Source organism: Chionomys nivalis, chromosome 11 (assembly GCF_950005125.1).
Source record: "Chionomys nivalis chromosome 11, mChiNiv1.1, whole genome shotgun sequence".
NCBI lineage: Eukaryota > Metazoa > Chordata > Mammalia > Rodentia > Cricetidae > Chionomys > Chionomys nivalis.
This window is the reverse complement of record NC_080096.1, coordinates 50,410,201-50,431,612: the sequence shown is the minus strand read 5'-3', so window position 1 is coordinate 50,431,612 and position 21,412 is coordinate 50,410,201. Positions and strand designations below refer to the sequence as shown.

Here is a 21,412-nt window from a genome sequence, read left to right as displayed (position 1 = left end):
GTAGGTGCCTGTCTTTGTGGTTGAGGTGTGTTTCTTGTAAACAGCATAATGTTGGGTCCTGTTTTTGTATCCAATCTCTTAGCCTGTGCCTTTTTATAGGTGAGTTGAGTCCATTGACATTAAGTGATATTAATGACCAGTGGTTGTTAACTCCGGTCACTTTTTTAGTAGTAGAGCTTGTGTGTTTCCCTTCTTTGTGTTGCGCTGGTGAAGGGTCTCTAGATGTCTGAGTTATTGTGGTCATTGTTGGACTCCTTGGTTAGTGATTTTCCTTCTATTACTTTCTGTAAGGCTGGATTTGTGGCTACATATTGTTTAAATTTGTTTTTATCCTGGAAAATTTTGTTTTCTCCATTTATAGTGAACGAAAGCTTGGCTGGGTATAATAGTCTGGGCTTGCATCCACGGTCTCTTAGTTTCTGCAATACATCTATCCAGGACCTTCTGGCTTTCATTGTTTCCATAGAGAAGTCAGGTGTAAGTCTGATAGGTTTACCTTTATAAGTAACTTGGCCTTTTTCCTTTCCAGCTCTTAATATTCTTTCTTTATTCTGTATGCTTTGTGTTTTGATTATTATATGGCGAGGGGATTTTTTTTTTGATCCAACCTATTTGGTGTTCTGTATGCTTCTTGAACCTTCATAGGTATATCTTTCTTTAGGTTGGGAAAGTTTTTTTCTATAATTTTATTAAATATATTTTCTGGACCGTTAAGCTGCGCTTCTTCCCCTTCTTCAACTCCTATTATTCTTAGGTTTGGTCTTTTTATTGTGTCCCATATTTCCTGAATGTTTTGTGATGAGAGATTGTTGGCCTTGCTGTTTTCTTTGATCAGCGTGTTTATTTTCTCTATGGTATCTTCAGAATCTGAGATTCTTTCTTCTATCTCTTGTATTCTGTTGGTTATGCTTGTTTCTGTAGTCTCTATTCGTTTACCTAGATTTTCCATGTCCAGCCGGCTCTCTGGTTGTGTTTTCTTCTTTGTCTCCATTTCAGTTTTCAAGTCTTGAACTGTTTCCATTATCTGTTTGATTGTTTTTCCTTGGTTTCCTAGGGTATCATTCACTGATTTACTCAATTCTTCAAACTTTCTGTTATACTTCTCATCCATTTCTATAAGGGCATTTTTTACATGCTGTTTAAGGGCGTCAATCACTTTCATAAAGTCAATTTTTTCTACTTCTTCTTGATTAAGGTGTTCATGACCTCCTGTTGTGAGGTCACTGGGTTCTGGTGGTTTCATATTGTTTTTCAGATTGTTGGGTGAATTCTTGCATTGGCGCCAGCCCATCTCTTCCTCTGAGTGCTCCCCTATGGATCTTCTTTTACAGGATCAGGTCTCCTTGCCTACTGTTGTACCTTCCCAGTGGTGGCACTCCCCAGTGATAGCTCTCCTGGTGCTCCAGTGATGGCTCTCCTGGTGCCAAGATCAGATCTCCATGCCCAAAGATGGCTCTCCTGGCGCCAAGAACAGATCTCCGTGCTGGTTGGGTAGTTTGTAAACAAAGCGCCTACCTTGCTTGGTGCAGGCAGGTTATTGACACACAGGAACCTCCGCCCGCCCGCTTGCCCTGAGGGTTCGACCCCAGCGCCTAGACAGGCTGAGCTGGGTGGCGTTATGTGCCCAAAGATGGAAGGTGGGCAGAGGGGAGGAGGGTTCTGGATGCAAGCTGGGTGGGATAGGAAGAGAGAGGCAGTATGTGGGGAGTAGAGCCCCTGCAGGGAGCCCAGGAAGTATTGGGGGGGGGATGAGGAACTTCTGAGTTCCCTGTCCGGGGCTGCTGCCGCGGGTCAGAAACTCACCCCAAAGATGGCTCTCCCCTGCGCCGAGAACAGATCCAAGTTCAGTATTTTTGAGAGATGTTGGAATGTTACAGGTCCAAGACTAATTACTTTATCTTGGACCAGCTTTAAGCTCCAGCAATATCCAGTCATTCCTTGCTAACCTCTGTGCATTGCTCACTTCCTGAAATGACTAGATAATGTTTATAACTTATGGACTTGCAGACCCACTGGCTTCCACCAACTTAAAAGTGAAGAATGTCATCAGTTAGCATTTCTGGTTGTCAGAGAAACCTCTCCCATCTTTTTATAATCACTTCTCTGATGTACTACTTAAATATTTTAGACCTCTTTTGACATTTTTGTTTTATAAAGCTATAAAAGTTAATGAAACTACTTTTGTGTTGGAACATGAAATTTGTGATAACCTGTGTTCCTGGGCCATGATCACTCAAAATGGATCCAGAATAAACTAATTCTTATTCCCTTTAAGATGAAAGTGATGCTTTCTTCACCAAGATCAACAGCATCAAGGAACAGACAGAGAACTCCCAACAATTCCAAGGGTCTCAGATTTCCTTATGTATCTGAAGATAGAAAATATTTACAATTTTCCATCCAAACTTGCTTCTAGGGTTTGCTTTTTGGTAACTATGTATTACCTGGTGCTGGGTCAGAGGTCAAGATCCATCAATAATATATAAGTCATAGAAATTGGCTCTACCTTGCTTATCTTGTTTGTGTGTCTAGTGAGCCATCCTTTTCCACCTGACTTCCAGGAGGACCACTGAGAGGCAGAGCAAGATAAGGTAGCTATAAACCTTCTAAGCAGGGTAGTCTTCAAGTCCTATTTCTGTGGCTTCCCCAGAAGCCGAGTTCTAACTCTTATGCTCTCTTGTTACTAATTCCAAATGACCCATTTCAACAGTCTAGAAGCACATACATGTCTACAACAGGAGGAAGGAAAAAACTTGAAGGCACACCTGTATGATGTGAATTATGATTTAAATAGCATTTTAATAAATTATTTCATTTTATATATAATAGAAATAGTCATTATTCCTTCAGAAACCTTTCTGAACTCATAAGTTCGATGACCAACATTAATTTGTGGGTCAAGCAGTCTAGGAATTTGATTTAGTTTCCTTACTCCAACTCCTCCCCTCTTTTCTCGTTGCCTTCAGCCTATCTCCTCTTCTGTGTGGATTGAGTTTGAGGTACATTTCACCCCTTCTTCTTTTCTTTACACTTTCCTTCTCCAGCATCACAGTCTGGGGACAGCACACAGGCGGTGACTGACTGGGGAAAGGGTGAGGCCCATTCTGAACTTCAGGCTCAGCTTCTCATTGACTGGGGGCTTGAAGGTAAAGTTTTGCAAAAGAGCAGTGAAGAAAATGAACAGCTCAGACCTGGCCAATTGTTCTCCCAGGCAGGCTCTCTTTCCTGTGAGACAAAAAAAGAAGTCAGCTGACTTTGGTGCACCTAGGGACTGGTGTCCCCAGTCTCCTACTGTAAATACTGAGCTAACTATGAGTTTTGTGTCCATCTGATTATGTCGAACATCTTCCTGATTTGCCCACTAGATCCCCATTCAAAGTGGCATTTCCTGACCTTGGTCCAATAATATGTCCCACACTTTCCCTAGTCCAAGATATTGTTATTTTCTCAGATGTCCTGGTCCCTTGCATTGAATAATTTGTAGATGTTAAGTCCTGAGTTGGCGGCATTCTAATAATTATGTGAGCCATTGCTTTAGGTCACTTCACATCACACACATATCACAAGGTATATATATCTAAGTGTGTGTACAGATATATACATTTCTGTCTACTTATCTACAATCTGTATCTCTCTTGAATATCTGGCTTCACATGCGTAATCTCTGTGGATGATCTCTGATGATCCAGGACAACCCTCTCATACCAAAAAAATTCTTAGACCAGCATTCAGACAAAACTACTATTATTATTTGTTCATGTTTTCCACTGTCCTCATGGGGTTTCCAACAAGGACATCGTCGCAGGAATGATAACATATGACACTCTCTGCAGAATAATGTATAAGAAACTGCATTGGTTTTACTGACGTTAATAATTGATAAATTTCTGATGGTCATCTCTCTCCACTTTGTTACCTGCCTAATACAGGTGTTGAGGAAATCAAACAAAAGCAGACCTCAAAAGTTGCATAGCAAACATAAATGTGTTATGATGATGTCTGTATCTTATGCAACATCTGTGTTTTTTGCCAACATGTTTCATTTATCCATGTTCTCCACATTCTCCTCCTGTTGTCCACCATGAATATCATGGACAACAGCTCATAAATCCTCAAGACTCTCCTGTAAGAATCCACATACCGTGACATGCAAACTTCGGACTCGGGGTTACTAACTAGCCTGTCTGCGATCTCCTATGTGACCGTGACTAAACCACTCCTTGTCAAGAAGCTAAGCCTTCCTCATGTGGCAGTTTTGTGAAACAGTCTCTTTCTTCCATCTGTTAAAGACTTGGCAGGTGTGAATTAGTTGTTCAGCATGGAGCATGTAATTTAAAGCTTGGCTTATGTGATGGATAATCTTGATTTCTGTGATGGCTGGATTGACCCATGCATTCGAATGCTTAGTAACCAGGAATGAAAGTCTTTTGGGAAGAATTAGGTGGTGTGGTCTTGATGGAGGAGTTGTGTCACTGGGAGTGGGCCTTGAGGTTTCAAAAACTTCATCAGTCCAATCTCTCTCTCTCTCTCTCTCTCTCTCTCTCTCTCTCTCTCTCCCTCATCTGTCTCTCTCTCCCTGTGGACCAGGATGTAAAGCTCTCAGGCACTCCCCCAGGGCCATGCCCGTGTGCTTTTTGCCAGGATGAACATGGACTAATTCTGTAATTAAGTGCTTTCTTTTGTAAGAGCTGCCTTGCTCTGTAGATTAGCTCATGGAAAATCAGGAACTCTACACCAACATCTGTGGAGCCTCCATGGGACCAAACAAGGTTTTCTGCATGTGGCACACAGTTGTGTAGCTTGGTCTTTTTGAGGGGATCCTGACAGGCAGAGCAGGATCTATTCCTGGTACATAAGTCAGCCTCTTGGAGCCCGTTTGCCATGGTGGGATGTCTTGCTCTGCCTTAATGAGGTGGGAAGGAGCTTGGTCCTGCCTTAACTTAATCTGCCCTTAGGGAGGAGTGGATGAGGAGTGGGCAGTTGGGGGGGTGTTGATGGGGGTGGGGAGGTGGGAAGAGGGGTGGGAGAAAGAACTGTGGTTGAAATATAAAATGAATAATAAATAAATAAATAAGTGTTGCGTTGATCATGGTGTATCTTCACAACAACAGTGTAGTAGTAAAGCCAGTGACCATCTTGATTGAGAGATGCCTAGAAAATCCAAGTTTATTGTGAGGTCATTTCAGAGATGCCTGGCATGAGGGTCATTGTAGTGAGAAGAAAGAACTGTCCTGAGCAGGGCTGATAGCATCCAGTTTGTTGACCTTTGACTCTTGGTAAGCCTGACTCTTCCTGAGCCCCTGTGACTGTGTTGATGTGAATGCTCATGATCTTCACACTCCAGCTCTCTTTATCGCTGCAAGAGACTTTCAGATATTCAGGCACAGGATGCTTCGTAAGTCCTTCTTGTCGCTAGAATTTCAAGTTTTTTGGACTTGGAAGTCACTAGTTACCTATTTCTCTTCCTCTTCAACTTGCCAAGGGGCATTTTGTCATCATATACCTGTGACTGTGTAAATAAAACTAGTAATATTAACATACTGTTGGCAAAGTTGTTCCATGTTGATTCAGAGCTCATGATACCAAACAAAAAAATTCTTTTTCCATTTTTCCTTTTACTGCTCTCTCTCAAGTCTTATTTATCTCTACTAAGGCTCTGTTAACTATGGGAAGTTCTACCCTTGAGGACATCATCATGGGTGTTATAATAAAGCACACTGAGTAAGCCATGGGAGCATACCAATAAGTCTAACCCCTACATGGCCTGTGCTTCAGTTTCTGCCTCTAGGTTTCTGCCTTGAGTGCCTACCTTGTTTTCCTTCAGTGGTGGACTGTGATAAGGAACCCAAGTGAAATAATCTTTTTCCTCCACAAGTTACTTTCGGTTATGATTTTTATCGCTGCAATAAACAACAAACTAAGACAGGGGATTTTGATGACTGAGGAAGATTGGAATTTTGGAATAATTGGTAGGGGAAAACCTACTCCTTCACAGTCACCACCTTCATGTGCATAAGCTGAAGCCGTCACTAACACGTCTCTCATAGTGTCAGCCAAGAAAACATGTCTTCAAAGATGCACTGTCTGTGCTCATATCTGCTCTTAACCTGGAGATGACAGTTACTCAGCTGGAAAACATGAATGATATGACAGCGTTCACCTAGGCTGTGTAACTTAAATGTATGGAGTTTAGCTTTTGTTCATTTGTTGGCAAAGACTTCATCAGCAAGCTTGGTTGCCACCCATGACACTATTGGGAAATGATGGATAATTAAGTAGGTGTTTGCCTAAGGTTGGCCATCTGAGATATGCCCTGATGGGATATTTGAAATTCGGTTGCTTCCTTTCCCTGCTTCCTGGCCACCATGAGGCATTCATTTTCTTCATACACACACTTCCAATGGATGCTCTGTCACACCGTGAGAGCTGGTCAATTACCACCGACAGAAACTTCTAAAACGATGACTTGTTCATCTCAGATACTGCTTCAGTAAGGAAAATGGACAGTCTGTACTAAAGGCTACTTATATGCTTTGTTTTTCACCAAAATCCCCCCAGAAATATGACATATTAAGTGAAATAAGAGGGTTGACCAAGACTATCACAAGTGGACTTCACTAACCTTGCTTTTATGTTCTATGACACCTTTTGTAAATTACTATTTTAATATTATAAACTGGTAAATATTATATTAATATTACTTATATCAATATAATTATATAAATTGGCATTAATTATATTAATGAATAGAAGATATCTATTAATTTATTAACTCTAGCAGAGGAGAGCATAAATCAGGAGAACGTGGGAATGTATGAATTAATTTTCTATCTTCTGTGATAACAATAATAATTATACAGTTGGTTATGTTTTCCAAAACAAGAGAAGTTAATATCTACTTCTAGAGATGCTGAAGGAAAGCAGTTACATGCCAAAGATAGGATTGTGGTAGATAATCCAGACTGTTGTCTTGTCAACCCAGAGGGTGGTTCAGATCTGCCTCTTCCGGTCTTCATGGCATCTCCAGGTAACTGAATTTCATTCATCTCTATCAGAAACATTGAAAGCAAAACATTTGGGTTTCCACTTCCTTTGGATCCTTGCTATTTTTACTGGGATTTCACAGCTATTCCAAAGAATGTAGGACTTTTACCACAACTGTAACTGGGACTTGTCTGGTGGTTTTAGAGTTCACTAGAGTCATGAGACGACGGTCCCAGCACATTTTACCAGTTTCATGTGCTTCAGTTCTGTTTCTTGGTATCTTAAGCAACACCATATGAAAGCCCAGGTTAATGTGTATAGCAGAACAAACAAGATTTGCTAAGCCAGTGATCTGACCTAGAAACTTCTGAGGATAATATGTTTCTTGTAAATAATATAGTTTTTGATGTTTACAGCAAGATTCTCACTAATACAGAGGATAGGCCATGAACTTAGGGAATCCTAATGTAGAAGGGCCTATAAATGGGAGGTCAGTTACCACGGATATGTGATAGGGAAAGAACTAAAGCAGGAGTGTAAACTTAAACCTGATCTCTTCTGCCAGTTCCTTGTGCACAGGTTAAATAAGAAAAAGCTCTCCTCTTCACTGAAGTTTGCTTATCTGATTTAATAGACGCTAATGTCCTTTTCCTATTGGATTACTAACAGCTATGCTACCTTGGTGATTGTCTGAGATAATTTGTCTGCTAATGAACTAACCCTCTAATTAAGTAATACAATTCTTAGTACCAGAGTACCAGTGAGTTTCTGTTTTTATTTCAGAACTAGTGTGGATAGGGGAACATTTTTTGTTGTTGTTGTTTTGTTTTTTGTTTTTGGAGACAGGGTTTCTCTGTAGCTTTGGATCCTGTTGATGGGGAAGCTCAGCCAATCACATTCTGTCTTGGGCATGTGTTGCCCTAAGGCCAAAGAATACAGATAAATCTTGCAGATGCTCTCCCCACTTCCTCTTTGGTTCCTTGCGCTCAAGGCGTTCGCGGGATCTTTGGTCTTGTAAGTTTTCCCTTTTTCCTCAATTATTAAAATCTAAATCCTTTGTATTGAGCTGGTCTGGTTATTTATCAATCGACCACACCCCTATGACCACACCCTTACAGCCTGTTCTAAAACTAGCTCTTTTAGACCAGGCTGACCTCGAACTCACAGAGATCTTCCTGCCTCTGCCTCCCAAGTGCTGGGATTAAAGGCGTGTGCCACCAACATTTTAAACTGAATGAGACATAAAGCACCTATGGGGAAAGATTTTGCAATATGAAGAGAATGCATATATGCAGCCTTCATTTGGCCTAAAGGATCATCTCCCTATGAAAGCCGTGGGGAATCGACCAACAGTCCTTTCACTGCAGATCTAGGAATCAACACATAACGCACTTATGTGGACTGTATAAAGAGTCTCTTCCAGGCTTTCAGGATCTGATTTAATAACTAGAATAATTGGTGTATATAAACACATAGTTGAGATTTTGAGTCATAAATCAGAGCTTTGTAATGTTTGGTGATCAGGAAGACAGGAGAGATGTCTGCTGTTTTGTCAGCTTCCCTACTTCAGTAAAATGTGAAGGATCAGCAAAGCTGACCCCGAAACACAGGGAAAGGGAAAGAGAACGAGCTGGACGCCATCATTGAAGTCCACATTTCCGTAGTGCGACTTCTGTGTGGCATTTGTCACCTCCTGCAGACACGTTAGGAAACACAAGCTTCAGTGTGAAGAAACCTGGGGGACACCGAGCTCTAGCTGCAGCACATCTGTCTACATCTGTGTCCTTTTCTCTTCAGGGCTTGCTGATTCCTGCTTGGAAGGCTGCAGTGAGACACATGCTCCAAGGGGAAGCTCTGCTTCATCTCCTGTCCCTCTACTTTCATGATTTTAGGTGTGTGTTGGACACGGACTCCATACTTGGTACATATTTATCGAACTAAGGAACTGCAGAATTATTTGAAAACGCATGTACAATGCATAGAAACCAACAACTGTAATATACTAGTGCATTTTGTTATGGATTCAACAACTGTAAGGCTACAATATTCATTCACAATTGGCTGGGTAGAAAACACAAGAGGATCTTCACTACATCCTTTCCCTGATCATGTGGAACAACAGAAATACATCAAACTAGAATTTCTAAGCGTGCTTAATATCTTAAAAGACTAAAGATTTACTTGTTTAAGGAGTTCTTCTTTTGAGTAGAACCTAATCCAGTTATGTAAATGACAGTTAAAATTATTGTTTGCTATTTGTAGGTAGCCACCCTCCATGCCTCCTCCCCATCTCATTACGAGTCTGATATATTAACCTTTGAGAGTCTATCACTTAAAAATAATATGGACATTACACTTTGAAAAGACATTATGTATTCAGTTTTCTTTTTGAAGAGAAGGCAGGGTTTGGATCTCTAGTGCTGTGAAAACCAAACAAGGGAAGCCAAAATTTCAGTCAGAGGCAAGGGTGAGTTTGAGTGACAGGAGTGGTCTGAAGTGATGCTCTCTCTGAGAACACTGGCCTGCAAACAACAGCTGCTCTGGGTGTGGCCTTATGGAAGTATTCAAATGGGAGTAGAGTTCTCTAGGGAGAAGAGGAGGGAAGGGGTGAGGCAGGATTCTGACCTGTTTCCTCCCCATTACCACTCACCCATTGAAAAAGGCAGAAAGGATTCTCTCTTCTTAAACTGTCCATTCTCCAAAAAATGCTCTGGATTGAAGGTGTCTGGGGTGGCCCACTCTTTGGGATCCCTGTGCAGTGCAGTCAAATTGGTCAGGACCATGGTCCCCTAAAGAAGACAACAAACAGTCAAAGCTGGATACGTGGAAGAGACCCAGACAAGGGATGGGGTTCCCAAGCTCCCATTACTTTTCACACCGACAGATCCATGATGGATTGTGTGTCCTTAGGCTGTTCTAGGCCTATCAGTCTGCTCTTTATTACAGAATACAGGGCTGTGGGAACAGGCCAGCATGTGTCTAGGGAGACAACATGTACCATCCATGGGAAGATAACTGGACATGGGCTAACAATCATCAACCTAGCTCCTTCCTCCAGGGACATGTAAAGAGGTAACCTGTCTCTGGGGTTAAATGAATGAATTGTATCTGTGTTTACAGAGTAGACTTAAACTTTCCAGGGGAACAATACATTCTGAGGCACTAAGACACTAAGACAAAGTGTTACAGATCCACAGAGGCCTCCTCTGGCAGACACTCTTGACTCTGGATCCTGGCAATTGATAATTGTCTAGGTGATTACAAAAAAAAAAAAAAAAAAAGCACTGAGACTAGCCATGAGGACATTTCTAGAAATCATTAAGCAATGGCAGGTGGACTTTCCCTGACTATATGTCACCATCCCCCATGCTCAAGTATTGCGTGGAATAAATGGGGTGGAGGTTAGCCTCCTGCAGATTTTTTTTCTTTTCCTGACTACCATCATGAGGACTGATCTTCTGAGTCACTTCCTTGTCATGCTGAACTGAAACCTTAGGCATTTATTTTGTCACTGCCAACAAGTGTCTAACCTTTTTTCAGTATACAGCAAACAGAAAGAACAGAAAGGATTGTGCCTTGAACAGAAGGAGTGTGATGTGGTGAGGAGCACGCTCTGCAGAAATCCTGAGATTCTAAGCTGGGCTGTGTGTGCACTTGGTCTGTGAACAGAGGGAACGCAAGAGGGATCCATGGAGAAAAGTATAAAAGAGATCTTTCAATGTCTAATGTAGCAAGTCCTGAGCAGTACAAATAACCTAAGTAGTTCTGGATCCGAACTCTTCTGAGGCTGTATATTGTAGTGGAGAGATCTTAGGTAAACTTAATTCCCAGAGTCTCAACCGTCTAGTGTTTAGAGTAGGGACCAAATCGCTATGAAAAGGGGATAATAAGCATCCTCAGCACATGTATGTTTGGCAAACATCTGTTCTTATCTCTTCCTTTCTTATAATTAAAGCTTCTTTTTTGACTGGTTTCTCTGTGAGATATGTAGTTCTCAACAATGGGAGAGTATGCAAAGCTGGAAAACACCTGTGAGCACAGATGTGGCAAGAACAACTAACTCCTGTAAGGTCATATTAGCATTGGAATATGTTAGGATAGCCTTCAGCTGCTAAAGCCAGATTTACATTATTTGCTAAAATCAAAGTAGATTCCACCAAGAAACCTTCCTTTCTCTATTCTTTATGCACATAAACAGCATTTAGACACATTGGAGGAAAGCTCTTTTGGTTTTTTTTTTTTTAAAGGAATAATATCTGTCTCTGTTTAATTGTTTTTTGGAGGCAGAAATGTATGTTATGTTTTAGATTTAGATTACTCAGATACTGCTAAGGATGGACTGGAGCACTGGAAACCAGGAATGAAAAGTTACCTTCCGCAGATGGAATCCAGCCAGTGTGCTATCAGCTGTCACTTCCCTGGGAACATTCAAGGGGATGATGTTGCTCATCCTCTGCACCTCATGGATGACAGCATTGGTGTAGGGCATGGACTCTCGGTCAGCTGTGCTTGGCTGCCTCCCATGGCCAATCACTCTGTCAATCTCAGTGTGTACTTTTTCTGCAAAAAACAGGGTAGTGGGGGAACTCAGCTGGTTTCAAAGTTTAGTGCTTTCTTCTGAAGGCAGAGAAGTTGTCTCTAAGCTGTTATCTCCTGAACATTTCACCTACTGTTTTGTCCACAAAAAGACACCATGTTCCTCAACTCAGAAACCAGAATTGGAAAATTGTCAATTCTGTAACTTTCTTTGTTCTTACAACATAGCCACAGCTTTCCACTGACCTTGAACTGAATAGCTGTCATCAACTTGGCTAAGCTCACAGCAATAACCATGTGGGCGGGTTTCTGCAAACTGTTTTCTTTCACCTAGTGGTTTGTAAAAATAAAAGCTTAATTTTCAGAGTTTGGTGGTCTGGAAAACCTACAGTTAAGGCATCAGGACATTTCCTTTCTAAAAAGGATGAAGTTTCTGTCTCGTGGACAGCAAAGCTTTGCTGTATTCTAGTGTCATAAGAAAAGGGGAATCTCTTTGGTTCCCATTTTTAAAAGTAAAATTAGAAAATATTCTATGACTTTTATTTGTGTATGCTTGCACATGTTTCCAAGTGTAAGAGTGAAGTCCATAGCACAGTTTGTAGGAGTCGGTTCTCTTCTGTGCTCTCTGCGTGCTGGGAATTAAACTCAGATAGTCAGGCTTGCGGAAAGTACCTTTAGCAGATGAACCATCTCTCTGGCCAGTCTGGTATCTCTTTTAAAGGCACTAATGCAGTTCACAAGGATAAACACCTTCTAACCCCACTCCACTAGTAATTAGGTTTCAAGAAAAACTTCATAAGTGATACAAGCTTTCACTCACTGAATATGTGTAGACTGTGTTTTCTTAAGGAAATGTGTCAGAGTGGAAGGTACATTGTAAGCTATTGTGACCTTTGTTGCTGCTGAAGTTGCACACATTCCTCCAGGTTTGCTTTCCTTATCTGTCCACTAAGAATGAGCAGACCTTAGTTTAAGAATGTTTTGACAATTACTTGAAATTGTATTAACATAAGAAATAATTGAACCTTCTAGCTGTCCCCATATAGCTTCCTATTTTCTGTAGTAATAGTGATTGCACTGCTATCCAGCTAAAATCATAATTTCCTGGATTTCTTTTGGAATAAATGTGAGCATGTGACTATGTGCTGGCCAGAAAAATGCAAATAGACATGATATTTTATTTGGGGACTACCTCTATACAGATAACTCTCTGCTTCCTTCTGTTCCTTTCCTGGGTACAAAGGTGGTTCTAATGGGAGCCACTTAGAGAGTGTTACCTCTAACTCCAGTTCAGCTCAGTAACACATTAAAAGGAATTTGGAATGGAATAATATGCCTGTTCCAGGGTCTAGCTTACACTTTTCTTCTGTGAGGCATACAAATATCTGTCATTGCAGTACCATCTGTAAATACTTTATTCAGCATATGTATAAAACAAAATTTTCATAGCAGGCAACTTTTGTTTTTGAGATATGATCTTCCTTTGTAGTCAAATAACCCCAACCCTGTACTACTGACTCAGACACTAAAGCATTATGAGTAATTTTGTGTTCCACCAACCTCAAACATTCATAACAATTTTTAGGTGTATAAACCAATAACTATTAAGTATTTTCTCTTAATATTGTTGTAGATGTAATTGCCGAGGGATTTTCTTCTTACACTAAAACTTAATGTCCATTAAATATACTCAGATTCTCATCTCCAATTCAACATTTTGTTTCAAGGAAATCTATTATTCTAGATAACTCATTTGCATTGCATACGATAATTTGTGAAATTTTGAAATTAGTTATTTAACTTAGCACTGTGTCCAGAAAACTCATCTATGCTAGAGTAGTTATCAAACTTCTTTTCCTCATGACAAAATTGCCTCTCTAGCTCATGTGTGTCATGCTTTATCTATTCATGGTCCACCAATTCTCTGATTAGTTTTATCTTTTGACTACTATTGAGACTTAAATGAACATATTTGTAACATCTTTCATGGAAGTCTATTGTTATTCAGAAGCCTCTGTTGCAGAAATCAAATGATATGAGATTCCCCTCTGTATGCTTCAAATGTGCTTTATTACCATTGGTTATTAAAGAAGCTGCTTTGACCTGTGGCAGGGCAGAATAGAAGTTGGCAGGGAAACTAACCTGAATACAGAAAGAAAGAAGGTAGAGTAAGGGAGACATCATGTAGTTGTTAAAGGAGAAAGATGCTGGAACTTTACTGGTAGGTCACAGCCTCATGGTGATACATGGATTAATAGAAATGGATTAATTTAAGATGTAGGAGCTAACTACAAGTATGCCTGAGCCAACAGCCAAATGTTGTTGTAATTAATATAGTCTCTGTGTAATTATTCAGATATGAGTGCCAGAAAATGAAAGACCAGTCTCTGCTTAAAGATGGTGCCCACTGTATGGCATGGATCCACAAAAATGGGTTTCTAGACCCACAAAAATGGTAGCCAAGCACAGTCTTTTGGTAGCCACCCATATTTTTTCAGATAGGCTCTGTTCACTGGCTCCAAGCAGAGTTGTGACTTCTTTAAAAGAAGGCTACCTGATTCCTGCTGGCATCAGGTACGGCTCTGGTTCTTTGATGAGGTCCCTTCACAGGACACTTCAATGGGGTTTGTGAGTAGTGTGTTACAAATTGCTTAATGGCAGCAAAGACCTGCTGTGTCTCTGGTGCTGGGGTGGTGAGCATGGCTTCAGAGGTGTGAACATACTTCTTCCATATTGGACAGGGTGGAGTCAACAGACAAAGTCACAGTGTTAATACCAGCCATACCTGCTTAGCATTAAAAAAAACCCTATTCTCTTAGTCAGAAAATAATTACAGATACACACTAAGACATATTCATTTGAAAAAGACCTCTGAATAGGTCACATTGTTTGATAAATATACATGGGCTTAAAAGAAAGATTTAAAAAGATAAGGCAGTCATAGATTAAAGTAGTAAAAATAATAAAATAAAAATTAAAAGTAAAAGAATAAAAAGATTCCATGTAAAGATGGAAAATACACAAAGAGTCTGGATTATATATATTATGATGTTTTCTTTTAGTTTTTTGACTGTGAATGAGCTAAGTACAGAGAGACATATCAGTGAATGGGCTGCTAAGCTAAACCCACATGTATATTTTAAAGGTATCTTGACTTCAAAATTTGAGTCTAAAGATATGTTAATTTGGAAAAGAGATTCTGCTTCTGTTTTCACAGAAGATGAGAAACTGTGGATCCTTCTAGGCTAATGTGGTTTGATGGACGAAGATCATGCAAAAGGTCTCCATGAACCTTATAAATAGTTTACTCAACCAAGAGCAGAAAACAGTTTGAAGAAAACAATGCCCAAATTCCCAAAATGATTGTTTATAAATGGTTGTTTTAATTTATAGAGGTATATAATATAGAGGTGAATACTTGCATTGGTATGGATCTTGGTCTATTCTTACAAAATTAAGGTTGATATTGTTACACTATATATATATATATATCTGTTTTTATTTAAGGTATTGTGTCTGTGTAGCTCATTTGAAAATGTAATGTATAATCAAAAATTAATAGTAATCTATAATAATTAAACTGTATTCATGTTAGATTTCTCAGATTTATAGAGATATATTTCACATGGATAGGTATTCTTCAAATCTTTCTAAACCTACAGAATATGGCATTTAAAATGTTTTAAGAACTTAGACTTTTTTTTTGATAGTAAGACATGTCTGCTTCCAGTACCACCAATTACTTCAGAGAGGTTGATGGACATTGAAGAAACTCATTATGGAATTTGACTTCAAGGTGACAAAGCTAGCCATTTGGGCAAGAAAATGCTCTTGCTTGGACTGCCTAATGTTATACTATATGAACTGGATATGTAGGACCCATAGAAAAGTGACTGCTGAGCTTTCCAAAAGATGGGTGGTTCTTAGGGTTCTTGCTTTACAGAGGAAACTGCCAGACATTCTTCAGAACACAGAAGAAAGTGTCTGACAAACTGCCAAAATAGGTAAAACAGTCTTTTAAATCCTGCTTCATGGAAAAGTCTGCCAGATACTATGAGCCTGTAGGCTGAATATGGATGCCTCAGAGTTACAAAAGAACTTTGAGTTACTGTCTAGGTATCAAGATGTCTCTGTCATTTTTAGAACTTTGGAAGTTGCTTACAATGCACTTCTTGTTTACTTGGGTAATATTATGTTCTTCTGGGGTCTTTGATGGAGTTGAAGACAGATAGTTACAGTTATAGTTTTCTTTAGTTATGATAAAAGATAAATTAGATATGAAATTTTAGACTCACAAAGATAAATTAGATGATAGAATATTTTTTAAATTTTGCCAGATACAAATAGATTAAATATTGTAACAATAATTATTGCTTGATACTGGTTTTGTTATATGTAATCTTACTATGTTAAAGTTAAAACCTTCCTTTTATTTAGACAGAAAAGAAGAGATGATGTGGGATTCCCTCCAAATGCTGTGGATAGTTTTTATACCATTGGTTAACAAAGAAGCTGCTTTGGCCTATGGAAGGGCAGAATAGAGCTAGGTGTGAAAACTAAACTGAATGCAGGGAGAAAGAAGGCAGAGTCAGGGAGATACCATGTAACTGCCAAAGGAGAAAGATACCTGATCCTTACCAGGCAGTCAATTCTTGGTAAAATTTAAACAGTTTTAAGAGGTAGTGTCTAAGGACATTCTTCTGAAAGCTCAAAAACTGAGATAGCTCACTTTTGTTAGGGAGGAAGTTCAACACTCTGCTTATAGGCAAGAATAAGAACAATGCCGAGGGGTTCGCAGGTGTCCAGGGAGATGTCCCCAGCTGGTACCTTGGGCAACTAAGGAGAGGGAACCTGAAATGACCCTATCTTATACTGATGAATATCTTGCATATCACCTTAGAACCTTCATCTGGCGATGGATCGAGGTAGAGACAGAGTCTCAATTTGGAGCAATGGTCTGAGCTCTTAAGGTCCAAATGAGGAACAGAAGGAGGGAGAACATGAGCAAGGAAATCAGGACCACGAGGAATGCACCCACCCACTGTGACAGTGGAAATGATTTATTGGGAGCCCACCAAGGCCAGCTGGTCTGGGACTGAATAAGCATGGGTTGAAACTGGACTCGCTGAGCATGGCGGACAATGAAGGCTGATGAGAAGCCAAGGACAATAGCACTAGGTTTCGATCCTAATACATGAACTGGCTTTGTGGGAGCTTAGCCTGTTTAGACGCTCACCTTCCTGGACATAGATAGAAGACCTTCGTCTTCCCGCAGGGCAGAGAATTTGGACTGCTCTTCAGTATCGAGAGGGAGGGGGAATGGTGTGGGGGGAGGAGAAGAGGAGTGGGGATAGGGGGAGGGGAGTGGGGGGAGGGGGCAATATTTGGGAGGAGGGGAGGGAAATGGGAAACGGGGAGCAGGTGGAAATTTTAATTAAAAAAGGAAAAAAAAGAAAGAAAATGTAATGCAGGGAGACACCATGCAGTGTGTGTGTGGTTCAGTCTGGACAGACAGAGATAACATCAACAGGACATCAGGTATCTGACTGAGGCATCCAGATGGTATTCAGGACAAAATAGGAAGGCACTGCTGAAAAGGAAGGAGGGACTACATGGGCTTTTATCAGACAGTGTCACTTTTTGCTGAAACCTACCTCATTGACAGCTGACTTCTCTATTGTCCCCTAGACCTGACGATTCTTCAAGGCATAGTTTTCAAGGCAAGCCTACACCTGTAAATTATCATAATCCTGAAAGATGTACAAAAACCCTTTCCCAAGAACACCTCTCCTCATAGCTGCTCTGTGGGTTCCACTCCACTACTCTAGCCTCTGGCCTAGCTAAGCAACAGCTTCCAGAAGCACCATTGTGCCTTGCCCAATGTGTATGTGTGTTTGTGTGTAGTGAGTGTACGCTCACCTTGCACTACTGAGTCTACAGCCATGTAGAGCAGAGCCCAGCGCAGGGTCGTGGATGTTGTCTCTGTTCCAGCAAAGAAGAGGTCCAGAGTGCTGCAGATGAGGTTTTCTTCATTGAAACTTGTAGTCTTGTCTGGGTGCTAGAAAAGTCAGTGTGTATCTTTTTTTTTAGTTAGAGGATTTGTGATTATCTGAAGAACAGAGTCATGAAACTAGGAAAAAATTTTGGAACAGTTGTCCTTTAGAATGCCATATTTTCTTTACTAACTTCCTCTAGAAGTTTTAGTTTGTTAATATTGTTCTTATTGTTGATGGTCTCAAACCTGAACTCCATATGGTAAAAAATTTGCCTCCTTCTCCAGGGATATGTTGCTCCTACTGATATTATGCCAGGAAGATGAATTAAAAGAGACGGTGGGAAACCATTTACCATTGTAGACTTGGTCAGGGGAGGAACCTGGAATCTTGTGAGTCAAATATTCTATGGCATATGCAATGATGTGTACTAGCCAGAGGCTTACTGAGATTACAGAAGTACAGTAAGTGTTATGGTCTGAACGCAAATCATCCCCTAAAGGCTCAGGTTTTGAATGCTTGGCTTCTAGTTTCTGTGACTAATTTAGAGCTTCAAGAGAATTAGGAGGTAGGGCCCATTAGGGACAGAATCAGGGTTATAACAAGGCCCTGCACTCTGCCCTTGGTTCTCCTTCCTGGTAGATAATGATGTGCAGACTCTGCCACACGTCTTTGCCACCATAAGTTAGGCTGCTCTGCCATTACTTCTCTGTAATAATGGGTCTAAGTTCTTTGAAATTGTGAAACAAAATACGTCTTCACTCTCTTAAGTTGTTTCTGAGAGTATTTTCACAATGATGCAGAAGAAGCAACTCCTACATGCAAGCAGCTGCTTTCTAGATTTCTGAGTGATTGGAGTCTTGAAATAAGGTCAGAGGGAGACAGAGGCCCCATTCAGACTCTGAAGTTAAACTCTAGCATTCAGTTAAACTTTGCCTGTGTTCTGCAGTGGGCATTGAGATGGAGTGGATGACTGGCTATAGACCAGCTCATTAAAAGCTAGAGCTAAGAAGTTTAATTGAAACGTTTATTATTTCTTACCTAAGGGTAAAAGCCCAGGAGGTGCATAAAGGGCCAATATCTTCCATTTTCAGGGCTTCATGCCAAACAGCAGTGGATCCCTTATTTGATTTTTATTAAAATTTTATTTGTTCTTTTTTCATATATTATATCCCGACTGAAGTTTCTACTCCGTTTCCTTTCCAGACACATCCTACCCTATTCACTCCTCTTCCTTTCCCTGAAGGAAGGGGCAGGCCTCAAAGGGATGTCAGCCAAACATGGCATGTCAAGTTGTTATAAGGCTAGGCACCTCTCTTCATATTAAGATTGCACAAGGCAATCCAGTAAGAGGAAAGGGTTCAACAAGTAGGCAAAAGTCAGAGACAGTTCCTACTCCCACTGGCGTCCTACAAGAAGACTGAGCTACTTTATGCAGAGGGCCTAGGTCACACCCCTACAGGATCCCCATAATTTGGTCTCTCTGAGGTCTTATGAGTCCACTAGTTGATTATATGGGTTTTCTTATGGTGTCATTACTTCCTTTGGAAGCTTCCTCTACCTCTCCAACAGGATTCACTGGGTTCTGCCTAATCTTCGCCTGTGGGTCCTGCATCTATTTCCATCAATTGCCGGATAAAGCCTCTCTGACTATGATTTTGCTAGGCCCTTATTTACGAGTACAACAGAAGAGCATTAGGAATCATTTCATTGACTTTTATCTGGTTGTTTTTGATTATAGTCTATGTCTCTGATTTATCCAGCCTCTTGTCCCTAGCCCTCGATGCAGTGCCAGTGGTGGGCTCCTTCTCCGGGCATTGGTCTTAAGCTAGACCACTCCTGGTTAGCCACGCCCACAATTTCTGTACCACTTTTATTCAGCTCATATTGCAGGTAGGTTTAGGATATTGTGTTGAGGGTTGGTGTCTCAATGCACCCACTGGCAGTCTCGCCTGGTTACTTATCTCTCATTGCTAGGAGTCTTAGGTATGGTTACCCTCAAATATTCCTGGAAGTTTTCATTACAGTAGGTTTCTATCTCATCCCTGAGATGCCTCCCAGTCTTAGATGTCTCTCCCAGTACTTTCTCTCTCCATCCTCCCCCACCTACCACTCTTTTTCCCACCCCCACCTTCCCCCAGTCTACCTGTGACACATATTCTATTTCTCCTCCCCAGGAAGATTCATGCTTCCCCTTGAGCCCTCCTTGTTGCTTACCCTCTCAGAGACTGTGGATTGCAAAATTCGTTACTTTACAGTTAATATCCACTTATGGATGCTCACCTTACTAGACCTGGATGGAGGTGGGTGGTCCTTGGACTTCCCACAGGGCAGGGAACCGGGATTACTCTTAGGGATGATGAGGGAGGGGAACTTGATGGGGGAGGGGGAGGGAAATGGGAGGTGGTGGCAGGGAGAAGGCAGAAATCTTAAATAAATAAATAAATAAATAAATAAATAAATGAATGAAAAAAAATATCCACTTATGAGTGAATACATACCATGTTTGTCTTTCTGGGTCTGGGTTTCCTCACTTGGGATGATTTTTTTCTAGTTCCATCTATCTTCAGATTTCATGATGTTATTTTAACAGCTGAGTAATACTTCATTGTGTAAATGAAGTCTTTTCTTTCTCCATTCTTTGGTTGAGGGGCATCTTGTTTCCAATTTCTGGCTTTTACAAATAAAACTGCTATGCTCTGAACATAGTTGACAAGTGTCCCTGTGACAGGATGGAGCACCCCTTTGGTATATACCAGAGAGTAGCATAGTTGGTTCCTGAGGTAAGGCAATTCTTACATTTCTGAGAAACTACCATATAGATTTCCAAAGTGACTGTTCAAGTTTGTATTCCCACCAGTAAGGAAGGATTATTTCTCTTTTCCCACGTCCTCTCCTGCATGAACTGTTACTTGTGCTTTTGATCCTAGCCATTCTGACAGGTATAAGATGAAATCTTAGAGTCATTTTGATTAACATTTCCCTGATGACTAAGGATGTTGAACATTCCTTTAAGTGCTTCTTGGCCATTTGAGTTTATTCTGTTGAGAAATTTCTCTTTAGATCTGCACCCCATTTTAAAATTTGGACTATTTGATTTGTTGACATTTAGTTTTTTAGCTTCTTTATATATTTTTGGAAATTACCCCTTTGTCATATGAAGAATTGATGAAAATCTTTTCCCATTCTGTAGGCTGTCATTTTGTCCTTTTGACGGTGTCGTTTGCTTTACATAAACTTTTCAGTTTTATGAGCTCCCATTTAATAATTGTTGATCTTAGTGTTTGTACTTTTGGTTCAGAACAGTTATCAGTGGGTTCAAGATTATTCCCTACTTTTTCTTCTATTAGGTCCAGTGGTTTTATGTTGAGGTCTTTGATCCACGTGAACCTGAATTTTATGCAGGGTGATAGATAGGGATCTATTTGTATTCTTCTACATGCTGATATTCACTTAGACCAGCACCATTTATGGATCATGCTTTCTTTTTTTCCATTTTATTATTCTGGCTTCTTTGTAAAAAATCACATGTCCATGTGTGTGTGGGTTTATGTCTGGATCTTCAATTTGACTTCATTGATTAATCTGTCCTTTTATATCAATATCATGTAATTTTTATTACTATAGCTCTATAGGAGAGCTTGAAATCAGAAATAGTGATACCTCCAGATGTTCTTTGATTCCGCACAATTGTTTTAGCTCTCCTGAATTTTTTGTTTTTCCATATAAAGCTGAGTATGGTTCTTTAAAAGTCTGTAAAGAATTGTGTTGGGATTTTGATGGGGATTGCATTGAATCTGTAGATTGCTAGTAGGACAGTAATTTTTACTATGTTAATCCTACCAATCCGTGAACATGGAAGATCTTTCCATCCTCTGATATCTTCTTTAATTTTTATC

At 40.3% G+C, this 21,412-nt stretch overlaps 1 protein-coding gene across 4 annotated transcripts in view; it reads right to left on the bottom strand.

The window, feature by feature from the left end:
* Positions 1-2,819: 2,819 nt before the first annotated feature.
* LOC130883452 (cytochrome P450 2J4-like) overlaps positions 2,820-21,412 on the bottom strand; it is a 36,252-nt gene continuing 17,659 nt past the window's right edge. Inside the window, exons 6-9 of one of the 4 annotated variants that reach the window (XM_057783875.1) lie at positions 17,440-17,578; positions 11,357-11,544; positions 9,635-9,773; positions 2,820-3,225 (exon numbers count right to left, since the gene is read on the bottom strand). In XM_057783875.1, the coding sequence (XP_057639858.1) occupies positions 3,047-3,225; positions 9,635-9,773; positions 11,357-11,544; positions 17,440-17,578 (645 nt within the window). In that variant the 3' untranslated portion in view covers positions 2,820-3,046. Of the gene's footprint in view, positions 3,226-6,962; positions 7,049-9,634; positions 9,774-11,356; positions 11,545-17,439; positions 17,579-21,412 lie in introns of those variants that run through there. The other 3 variants (XM_057783876.1, XM_057783878.1, XM_057783877.1) reach the window with 3 other exon arrangements.